The 12,502-nt window shown below is 31.1% G+C and overlaps 1 protein-coding gene across 1 annotated transcript in view; it reads left to right on the top strand.

Moving 5' to 3' along the window:
* The window catches only part of LOC129963007 (uncharacterized), a 125,554-nt gene extending 114,880 nt beyond the window's left edge, over nt 1-10,674 (top strand). Inside the window, exon 7 of the mRNA XM_056077011.1 lies at nt 10,651-10,674. Coding sequence (XP_055932986.1) covers nt 10,651-10,674 — 24 coding nt within the window. The remainder of the gene's footprint in view (nt 1-10,650) is intronic.
* Nucleotides 10,675-12,502: the final 1,828 nt, after the last annotated feature.

The following is a 12,502-nucleotide window of genomic DNA, read 5'->3' as shown; positions in this document are numbered from 1 at the left end:
CTATTTTTAAGGAATCATGTCAATGAATGATAGAATTTGCTATCAGCCAGTCTAAGATTTCTCTTTGGCAGCTATTAGAACTTGATTAGCCTGTGCAGTATGATATGAACGCATTATCAATTGCAACCACAGCACTATCTGGAAATTAGGGGTCCATTTTTCTTTCGCTCACTTCTCGAAAATTTACGTCTTTCTGTCGTTTGTCCGTAATAATTCCCTTTCTAGCTTTATAGATGAGATTTGCTTTATGCAAAAATCCAATGTAGTCCCCAGCACACAGCATAAAAATGCGACGTGAAGCATTTCCTGCTTGGAGTATGCTATCTACTTTTCCGACTGCCAATATTTATTAAATGTCAGTTTACTATCGACTGCAGTTTCATCAATATAAATTATTGGTCTATTTTCTGGGCGATATCTTTTTATGGTTCTCAAAAATTGAATTCTCTTTAAAACAATGTCCTCTCGTTCAACTAATGTTTTCCGTTTTTCTGCCATCTTTTATATTTAAAGCCAATTTCAGGTAGAATTTTCCTTAAAGCTCTCTTACACCACTTAAAGTTCGTTTTTCTTTCAAAACTGGAAGCAGTTTATTCGAAGAAGGGATTTTTCTTTCCTTGACATAAAAGGCATGTTAAAAAATGTTTAATAATTAATTTTCGCCGAAGCGGAGCGATGCTTACACGCATTACTTGTTTTTCGACCGTTTACAAGATAAGCACGAACTTTTTGATTCTTATCTGACGAAATTAAAAGCCAAAGTAGCGGACTGTTCTTTCGGTACTTTGCAAGATAGTTTATTACATGATCAAATTGTGCGTGGAATATGTGCTGATAAAGTACGGGGACTATTGTTAGATGAACGGGAATTAACACTGAGTAAAGCAATGGATAAATGTCATGCAAATGAACAAGTATCCATTCAACTGAAAGAGATGCATGTAAGTAATAATAAAGAAAGCGAAATTCTTTCCTTAAAACGCTTCCTAGTAAAGGCGTCTAATAATGCGACTATTTTACGAAAAAAAACCTGTAAATAATAAGGAAAAAAAAGTTACTTTGGCATTGTAATTTGTCACATGAATTGCTTAATTGCCCTGCCTTCAATGCTGTTTGCCGGAACTGTAACAAGAAAGGACTCAGGCCAGTGTACATTGAATTTGAATAATAAATGTTATTATAAAGGAAAAATGCACGAAATAAAATAAGCTTTTTCTGATGGTGGAGATTTAACTTCCGGTACTCTTTACATAGGTTAAATATTGGATAGAATAAAGGGAGATTCCAGTAGGAATGGATGGTCTGCAACTGTTATGTTTGATAATGGTAGTACTCTTAGACTTAAACTCGATACTGGTGCCGAAGGAAATGTTATTGCAAAGTCAGAAATGCATGAAGCCTGTGTGCAACCTTACAAATCTACCATACACCACTTAAGATCTTTTAATAATAGTTATACGCCAGTTCTAGGTGAGATATATGTGAATCGTATCATAGAAAATAAATCAGCGAAACTTAAGTGAATGGTAGTTGAAGGGGAATTTAGTGCGTTCTCGGATGTCAGATTTGTGAAAAACTAGGTTGGATTCAACGCTACCATGTACAAGCACAATTGCATGAAATTAAAACTAATAACGTTAATAAAATATTTGAGGAATTTGGATGTATTAAGAATTTTGAATATGACATTGAGTTTCAGGTGACAAATTTGCTATCCACCCTCCTCGCAGAATACCATTTGCTTTGCGAGAAGTTGTTAAAGCTGAAATTGATTCCGTAGTTAAAATGAATATGTTAAAACCAATTACTCATGTTAACTCTGCAGTTAGTCCTTTGTTAAGAAAGGTGAAAAAGTTCGTATATGTATAGATCCAACGGATATAATAAAGCTATTAAACGACATCGTTATCTTCTTAAAACAGTCGAGAATATTGTTGAACGTATAGGAACAGCTAAACATGTTATCTTATTTTATGTTAAGCGAGGCTTTTGGCAAATTCGTGTGTCCAAAATAACGTTTGATTTTCTGACTGTGAATGCACCTTGGGTCATTACTCCTTTCAGTTACTCCCTTTTGGTTTAGCATCTGTCCCATAAATATTTCTGCAAATAATGCAATATATTTTAAAGTCTTTCAAAAATACAGAATGCTCTATGGATGATATCTTTATTTGATCCAATACTAAAGATGAGTTACAAAAGTTAACTGAAACTGTTATTAAAAAACTACTTGAGAAGGGTGTAACCGTTCTCAAGTAGCCTTAACAAAGAAAAATGTGTTTTTGGTAAAAATAAAATTAAGTTTTTAGGACATACGTTTTCTTTGGAAGACATTGAAATAGATACATTAAAAATGAAAGCCGTTGAAAATTTGGAAACATCTGCTAGTGTTGCTGAACTAAAAAGATTTATAGGCACAATAAATTATGTTTCCAAATTTATTCTTTATTCAAAAATATCAGAGCTTTTACGAAGACTTCTTAAAAAGAACGTGATTTGGGAATGGTCAATTGGGTGGAACGAAAAAATCAGTTTTTGATTTTTCATTTGTAATAGCGCGGAAAAGTTTCCTTTTAGTATAGATAAGTTAAATAAAAATTATAAAAAGCATTAGAGTATATCTTGAGGTGCCGCGAGGACGTTTCATAAAAACATACATCCCTGATTGACGCTTATCTTGCTTACCTTGTTTTTAATAACCTTCCAAGTTAAGACAGAATTCATCCATTGATGTTTTTTCAAGAACATCCATTTCACTTTATTTAGGTGAAGGAACATATTAGGAACATATTTAGGTGAAGCAAAGTTGGACGAAGTTCATTTCCTGCTTCCCGTCGGATCTTCTTAATGGTGCTAATTAGGGATTGCAATACCGTTATACCGAATACCGGTATTTTGAGCCATTTGTACAATTTTGCAATACCGGTATTCACAAGTTTAAATACCGTTTTTTCAGTATTTACTAGAAATTTTTAAAATTGTCTCCAATGTATGTTCAGGGATCGCCAACATAGCAAAATAGTATACGTTTTCGTTTTTACGTATCCCTAATGGGCGAAATTAATTAGCTAATGAATGGCTTAATGAATTGCTTAAATTTAAATTAGCGAAAAATGGATTATCCCTGAAAGAAGATATTGTATCCATAACGACTGAGGGAGAAACAGTTACGAAAAAAATTGGAAAGTTGATTGGTGCAAATCAGCAATTGTGCTATACTCATGGAATTCATTATGAGCAATAGATGTATTATACTAAAAAAAAAAAAAGAACAGAAGAATCCAAATACTGTGGATATAGAAACTTCGGATTCCAACTTTGAAGAGAGTAAGAGTGAGAGTGATGTTGACAATGAAGATAATGACAGTGTAATTGTTGAAGAAGATATTACTAATGAGGATGAAATATTAACCCTAAAGAATTGCTTCCTATAATTTATAAAGTTCGAAAAATTGTTAAGATATTGAAACGTTCCCCTATAAAAAATGACATATTACTAAAATATATACTAACTGAAAATAAAACAGAATATATGTTAATATTAGATTCTAAAACACGTTGGAACAGTACTCCTAATGATGGAACGATCTTTGAAACTGAAATCGGATCTAAAAAGTAATAATTGACTATAAATTAATTTTTCAGATAGTGAATTCGACTTAATATCCAGAACTGTATCAGCTATACTTCCAATAAAACTGACTATTGAGGTATTATGTTGGAGTGATTTTAATTTATTAACAGCTAATAGAACAATAAATTTCATGTTGCAGTCACTGAAAGAACAGCACACATCACTATCTGAAGAATTACATATTACATTGAAAAATCGCACAGAAGGAAGGCATACAGAAATAGATAATGTCTTACGGTATTTACATAATTATAACGATTTTAAAAATGAAAATGAAAAAAAAGAGAAGAAAAGAAAATTACCAATTCAAATCTGATCAAGTTTATAGTAAATTTTCTTAAATGTTTTTACCCACAAACTCTCCACATTCAGAAGAATTCGGTTCAGTTATCGAAGATTATGATGACACAAATGTCGATAGTGAAAAGGAATTGTCTCTTGAACAAAAATTAGAATCAGCGATAAATAAGAAATTTTCAACGAACCAAAATACAATCCAGAAATCAACTATCCAAAACCATCCGACGAGAAATCGATTTATTTGAAGATGAGGGATTTAGAGGTAAATACTTGGAAAAGGTATATCGCGCATTGCTAACAGTGCTACCAACTAGCGTAGATGCCGAAAGAGCGTTTTCGACAGCTGGTAATTTTTGAATAAAATTACTTTTTAGGCTTACTGACAGCACAATTGATGCATTAGGTTTTTAAGATCACATTTCAAAAATTTGTAATAGTACCACAGACTGAATAGTGATATTTAAGATGTTCCTTTACTTTTTGTGATTTTTTATATACTGTTATAATTTATAAGTTGCAAATTATTTTTGTGATATTTACACTTTAATAAAACTGGCAAATAAAATAAAGAAACACCTGTGTTTTCTTTCTTTTTCTAAAATTTCTCATACCGGTATTAAAACCGGTATCCCGGTATTACGATCTAAAAAATACTTAATACCGGTATTGAAATTTTGGTCCGATATTGCAATCCCTAGTGCTAATAGAAATGCCGGCAATTTGACTGGCTCGTGTCGAAGAATGTACGGCAGGAATAAATAATCCTCGTTTTCTACTTCTTGGCCACAATATTTAATGATGTTATGTAAAATTTTCTTCATACCACTCCTGAAAGCTTTTTCGTCACTTGAACTAGCCATATCAAAACGCAGTTTTGTATTAAAATCAAATGCAGTCAGAAACGACACAACACTCACATACTTTTTCGTTCAATTTTTTTTTCACGTTTATCTAATGGGAGGAATTTAAGGTCAAAGGTGAATTCCGGAAATGCGCTCATCCTTCCGCGTCTCCCCTCTTTATAAGATGGAATCGTCGAAAAGTTTTATTCTCTGGATACTGAAACGAACTGTACATAAATAAAAATAAAAACGCTTGATATAATAATAAAAAGCTTGATTTTGTTTATGTGGCTAAACATTGTTTAGTATAATTTTATAAAATTCCTGGAAATTATATCATTACAGAATTAATAGAATTTTACAGAATTAACACGTTATGAATTGGAAAATTGAAATCATCAGTGTTTTAGTTATTTGACAAGAGTTCGCACAGACAGACTGCTGTTCAAGAGATTTCTTTCAAAATTTGATATAAATCTACACATTTATTGTAACGCTCATATACCAAATACATACTTCATATACTTCGCTCATCTAGCTGAAAACTCTTTTGAGCTGTCGCGTTTACAAACAGACGGACAGTCCGGCAAGAATCCAAAAATGTGTTCCTTGGATACAGACATGTCTGCAACGCGTAGATGAGCTTAAATTTCGAGTTTGAATTTATTTGATGATTATAATACTCTCTCTTTGTAAATTTCGTATACGAGAATGTAAAAAGAAAAAAAGAAAGAAATTGCAGTGCATTCACGCATTTTCAAGCGAGGCGAAGATTCTCTGGCTATGTTTATGCATTGGGTGTAATAAAAAGAATCTGAACCATAAAAAAGCCGACTCAAGATAAAAGCAACCCAAAGCAGCTTATCGGATAAACATTTTGTTAGAAGGGCTTTCTACTTTTCAAAACTTCCTTCTTTTTTCGTATTTCTTCTTTAATATCCGCATCTCTGATCTCTAAGTTTCAAGAACTTCGTTCTTCTTTAAAGTTTACCTGGATTTCTTTGAATCCGAATTTGATAGAATTTTAACTTCTTTGCGACTTTTATTTGCTGGAAAATTTGGAGGTTGTTTACGCATCTTCTCGGAAAAAAAGGAGCTCTTTCATGATTGTGTCTTTTAAGACCAATATATTTTGAGGATTTCGCGTGAATAGTTGAAAAGATGTTTTGTGAAAATCATAACCTCAAGATAGTTCCAGAAAAATTTTAATTTAGAACATTTTAATTTTTTTTTTTTTTTTTTTTTTTTTTTTTTTTTGCATTTTGATTCATTTTGACGTATTTAATATCTTGAAAGATGCAATATTGTAATCAGACCTCATTGAATGCTGTTTTTCAAAATTTGGTGCCTTTATATATGAGCCGTTTATTTTGAAAGTGGGGCAAGTCCATTTTTGAAAAAATGGGGATAATGGCAGTTATAGATAAAACTTGTTGTGATCTTTTTACACGTAAAAAATTTATAGTCAAAAAAATTTAGATTCTAGTATTTGGGAGTTGGAAGTTTTAGCTCTTAACAGTATTGAAAATCTGTTTATTTTGAAAGTGGTGCAAGTCCATCTTAGATTGAAATTATATTTGACCGAATATATTACGGCAAAATTTAGCTCCGGTTGCTCTATGGTGGCCGTTTGACATCATGTCTGAAATCTAGGGTGTTTCTATTTATCTATTTCTGATATTGAATTATGTCTTACTCTATTCGATAAATTTTCTACAATATTAATGACACAGTCCAAAATTTATTTTTATGAAAATGAAACCTGTGTTAAATGACATGAAGTAATTTATTATTATAAAGGTAAATGTGTGAAAATCTTCATCACATTTAACAGCGTTCAGATAAAAAAGTTAGTTCTATTTCACACGAAATTCATGGTTTCATATCACAGGAAAATACTAATTATTATTTGTAGGTATCTCTTCATTATGATTCTTGGAATCTTCTCATTTTCGAGGAACGTATGCATTTGTTAAAAACATTTCTTCTGTTTAACTTTGGTCATTTTAATATATAATATTTTTAACGTCATAGTAGATGCTGTTACGGAAATTCCTCCACAAAGTCCATCAATCCCACTGCAACCATCAGATGTTACGGACATAAAATTCCGACGGCGGGTTCGCTTTGTAGTGGGTCTATATACATAATCAACAGGCCACAACAGCAAATGAAGAGGTTTATTAACACAAAGGCACGAATACACAGTCGACAAAACACAACCGAGACATACACAAGCAACATACAGTAGCACATTTCGAATAAACAGCAGCCCACAAGAAGTGATCGGAAGTAAACAACAACCACAGTACACAAAGCAGCCAGGCAGAACTCACCAGAATTCGTTGCCAAGTGGCCAAATAGTCACCAAATTTGTCACCAAGCCCGGGGGGCATGATCCTCCATCCGATTAGCATCCTACAGGATTAATGGTAAAACGGTCTTTCCTACGATGGAAATAACGGTGCTGGGAAGCAACATTATATATTCGTAACAATCTAATATATAAAAATGAATTTTTGTTTGTTCATATTTTATGCGTTGCAGTACCGTTCATCCGATTGCGAAAAAACTTTGTCAACTTACTGCTTGCACTTGCGGAAAGGTTGTAGGCATAGTACAATTATTAGCATTTATTTTGAGAACAATAAAATTTACTAACAAATCGTCTCATACATTTCTATTATTAAATATTATTTTAAAATGAACAATTGACAAAAGACAAACAGCAAACGACACATGTCATTAGTAGTTAATCGCACATCATAAAATTGCTATCATCGATCCAACGAACGTGAATGAAATGAAATCGAAAATATTTAGTGCAAGAGCTAATTTTTTTTCTTTTTCTTTTCGTTAATAAATAGTCCTCTACACAAGGCATTGTCATTCAACGTGCACAATACTTCGGTTGTGGTGAACTGCACATATTATTAAGAGTGTATCTCACGAATACAAAGTAAAATTAATATTATGGATGCCTATCATGGTAAATTATATACGGTGGAAATTATCCAGTGGAAACAGTCATTTTTCTATATTCAATGAATCGACAAAGATATTTCGGTTCCATGAGCGTACTATATCGTGCTTATCGCTTCGTCAAAAAATATGCCTCCTAAACGTTTGTCACTTAGTAGATCTACCAGCGCAGCACGCAGAAATAAGCGAATTCGAGCTTCTCAAACAAACAAGGAACTATAAACGAGCAATGAATCAGATCGTCTATGAATTGAAAATTCACCTGCTTCAAAGTTTCAAGATCAACATGTGCCAGGAATCAAAAGACAATGTTTAAGTGCCAACCGATCGCGCGCGGCAGAATCAGAAGACCAACATGCGTTAAGAATCGGGACAACTATTCATAACGGAAAGTCAAATGGAAAAGATGCGTTCATTCCACGCATTCCCACTTTTTCCACCGACATGCCTTTTCATTTCACACGACTCCATTTCTCCATTCGACCAAAAAATCCAAGTTTTTCACATGGCCAGTTGTATTTTGGATAATCACGAGTAGAGCAGGCAAGAAATATATTTGTTTCTGCTGAAGACGGAAAAAAATATTTGTCTACCCTAAAGCACCTGAATAATAAAGTACAAAAAAATATAATAAATATTATTTATACTTCTTTATTATATATTATTCAATTTCAATGAATGTATTCATTGTCGAAAAGAAAATAAATATCCTTTCTAATGAAACAAGATAACTATTTCAAATTTCAAATGATATTTCCAAAATTATTTTTTATGCGACAGCAACGTGCCGGTATCATATAATCTATTATATTAATACAGCTGCATTCAAATGAGCTATGTAGCTATGTAGCGTATTAAATGTTACTTCTTTTACATTCTTCTATGGTAGACATTACTTTTAGAATTTCCCTGAATTCACTTAGTTCAATGTTTTAGAGTTAGTCATAAAAAATGTAAAACAATACAATTGCTTTTATAAAGGTCGATAAAAATGAATTAAAAAATTTGAAATTTGTAGAAAAATTTCTGAAATGATGAATTTTTATTAAATCTAATATTCTTAATATTTGGGCAAGTTCTTAATAAAACCGTTAGAATTTTGTTTCTTACTCATTTTTTCTAAGTCACTTTTGTATTTACATTTACATATGTTTTAATTCTATTTCACATCTTTAGATGCTATTTTCACAAATCCTAACTTTGGATAGAATTTTCTTACAAAAAACCTCATAAATTAAAATCTAATTCATATTTTTTGTTCAAATTGGGTATAACAGTTCTTCCATATGTTCTGCAGTTCTTGAACTAAAGAATAAATAATATATTCATTTTGAAATATTTTATAGTTGTTTTAATGCTTCCCAAAAATTAAAAATTCCGTTTCATTTATCAGTTGGATCCCGATATTTAAAGAATGGATTGAAATATAGTTTATCTTTTAGTTCAGTAATTGAGAAAAATATTTCTTTAGCTATCTGCAAAAGTTTAAGCAAATCATTTAATAAATCTCTGAACTGGAAGATTTTTGCTTTATACATCATTTAAGACAAAAAAATTGTTTGGTCCAATTTTTTTTACAAAAAATTCCCACTTAATTGCTATATTCTGATTTCATATATTTCAATCTTTATTACACAAATATTCAAAAATATAACCATTTCCGAACGTTTTCTAAAGCCAAACATCATGCTTAAAAAATAATAATAACGATGCTATTTTTATAATCTATAAGCTAAATGTTTAATTAACTAAATAGAATACTATATTGTTTTTAGAAGAGTTTATTGTTCTTTATGCCATTTAAATTATTATTTTTTAGGCAGTTTTTGACGGATTTATATGCAAAATGAAGGAAAAACAAAATTCTACGGTTCACAGAAGCATTTTTGTTTAACTATCTTATATTCCTCTTTAATAAATCTTTATTTATATATTATTTTTTGATACATACAATATTAAAATATAACTTTTTTTTATTTTTTTTTATTATCTTAATACGCACCAATCTGTATATGTGATTTTACTGGGATTATCGTTTAAGAGAAATACATTAAGAAAGTATTTAAACACTGCATCCTTTTAGTTCATGAATTTACTCCCATAATGTTTAAGATTTAATAATTTAAAGTAACATGAAATTGAATGTTAAAAAATAATTCCCGTCTTTATCGTATTGATTTTAAAGTCGAATATCTTAGGCCATCACTGGAACATGTTGTAACATTTCTTACATTGACATCGCATGAACGGAGTCTATAAGAATCATAATGGAATTAGCATTTACCTACTAAAGCAATGGGCAATGGATTTTCATGAGCTAAAATAATTAGATGAATACGATGTTTTAAAAATAAATTTCAATACTTTTATCGTTTTGTCTAAAATTCTTTTAATTTCAATATTTTTTTCTGAAAGAACGTAATTATCTAAAAATAGTTGAAATCCTGTGCTCTCGATTTTACTTACAGAGAAACGGATGAAATTAAGAATCTTAACTTGTCAATTTGTGATAGTTTTATTCCTTATATTATTTTAAAAAAGAACATTAGGACAGTTATCTATCCCAAAGAGAGAATTAATTGTGAGTCAAATAAGATGTAATAACAGTATTGAACGTTATATTTGTGTAAAATAATCGCATATAGTTTTTGATGATAATATTTAACAAGTAATATATCTTTCGAAACTCTTGAAATGCATCCTGCATTAGAAAAGTTTCTATTGTTCGGTAAAAATCGGTAATGTATAATAAAATCGAAAATATAAGAAAAGGCTTTCCCTATTTATTTACTTTATTCATTTTTACTCACAAATGAGAATGATTTATGGCGTTGAAAAATAAGTTATTATATTAAATTATATCGTTTTCCCATCATTTTTTTTTCTTTTTAGGCTGCTGTCAATGTGAGTGATTGATTGTGTGTGAAAATTGCGGACGATCCTTTTAAAAGAAATATCTCTATTCAAGGAATTTAAGTATATTAATTTTCGCGTTTGAGAAAAAATAATATTTTTTTAAGAAATTTTTCTTCCATGGATTTATATAATAGGTATGAATAATAAGAATCATTTCATATTTCCAGCCAAAGTGCTGGAATTAAAACAGAATCGGAGCAACTCATTCAATGAGCAAAATTCTTTTCTTTAAATTCGTTCATTCTTTCAAAAGTCTTTTATTTAAATTATTTATTAGTAAGCTGGTGGATAAAGACATTCATAAATATGAAGTATTGTATTTTTCTGAGACAAAGTTTGAAAACATTTAAGTGCTTGCAGGATATGTTAATGTATTAATACTATGATATGGTATGTGATGATAACAAAATCTGATCAAATCATTTATGGTTATGATTGTGAAGCAAATTTTGGAAAATGAGAGCTAATAAGAATGACAAGCAAGTGTTGGACAAGCAAAGTTGGATGTTCCTAAGGGACAACTTTTAATATAAGATTGTGGAAACTTCGTCGGTTACTACAGAACAAACAACATGGAATGCCATCGGCAGCGTCGAACGGGTTGCAATGCTGATTCAAGTGGTGTATTTTCATTTCATCTCAAAATCAGATCAAATCATTTGGCTGAACGGTATTTGCTCACCTTCTATTCAAACCGGATCTTTTGCCATGTTATTACGTCTTCTTCGCTAAACTGAAGACATTCTTAGGTTACAGGTATTTAGATAACTGACGCACAAAAAAAAAGTAAAAACGACAGTGAATGATTGAAAATCAATACAAGTGACAGAAATCAACGAGGGAGATTCTTCATAACATGTTTTTCTTTATGATAAATATCTTAATCAGCAAGGATGTTATGTAGAAAAATCCATAATCTCACGACGAGTAAAAAAAATTTTTATTTTTCTCATCTTCCATTTCAAACGAACGCGGGTTAAAAAAAAACCAATCCATTCCCTGCGTCTGTTATAGTCCTAATGGTACGATACATTTTGAAAAAGGAAAATAAAACGCTATCCTTCAAAAATTCTTGGTAAAGCGCTTTAAGAATCCTATAATATTCCACATGAATAGAGAAGGATGTGCGAATGAAGTAAATATTTCTCCTAACAAACGACAACAAGAATGAATGTATGGGCATGCATGAAACTACATGAAGTCACTAGATTATTTTAAGTAAATATGCTTCCCTTTATAAATGAGAATTTCTGCTCATTATTTAGAATAAAATAATAATTGACGAGATATATTTAAAAACCAGAAGGAAGGGTCTTTCAAAATCTTTCCCGCATACTCTATAATAAAAGTTTTATCCCAGTGAATTCCTTGCATGGCATTCGGCTACAATAGTTACAAAATATTGACTCTTGGCGAGAATTTAGAATTTTTATTGAAACTGTCGTATGACCCTTTGGATATTATTTGACGATTCATCCCTGACAGGCGATTATAGCATCTGAGAATCGAATGTATTTTAGATACGTTTCTCCCAACCGATTGAAACAAAAATTGGAGTTAGAATTGTAGTCGCAAAATCAAGTATCAAATTGAATATATTTAAATCATTGTGTTTTCGAGTTATCGCGTATACATGTTTCTGAAAGGACAGGCCGACAGACTGTTGGCCGAACAAACAGACGTAATGACAAAAATTTATTTTTCAACTCAAGGAATTCTAAAGCGTGGGGATTCCACACAATCTGCAGTTCGAATTTTTTGACGATTACCCTTTTCCACATACTTCGTATACGAAAATGCAAAAAAAATTTCTTTTAAAGTGAAAAAG

The sequence above is a fragment of the Argiope bruennichi genome, chromosome 3, assembly GCF_947563725.1.
Source record: "Argiope bruennichi chromosome 3, qqArgBrue1.1, whole genome shotgun sequence".
In the NCBI taxonomy this organism is placed as follows: Eukaryota; Metazoa; Arthropoda; class Arachnida; order Araneae; family Araneidae; genus Argiope; species Argiope bruennichi.
Note: the sequence above shows the minus strand (reverse complement) of the source record. Positions and strands in the feature narration are given on the sequence as shown.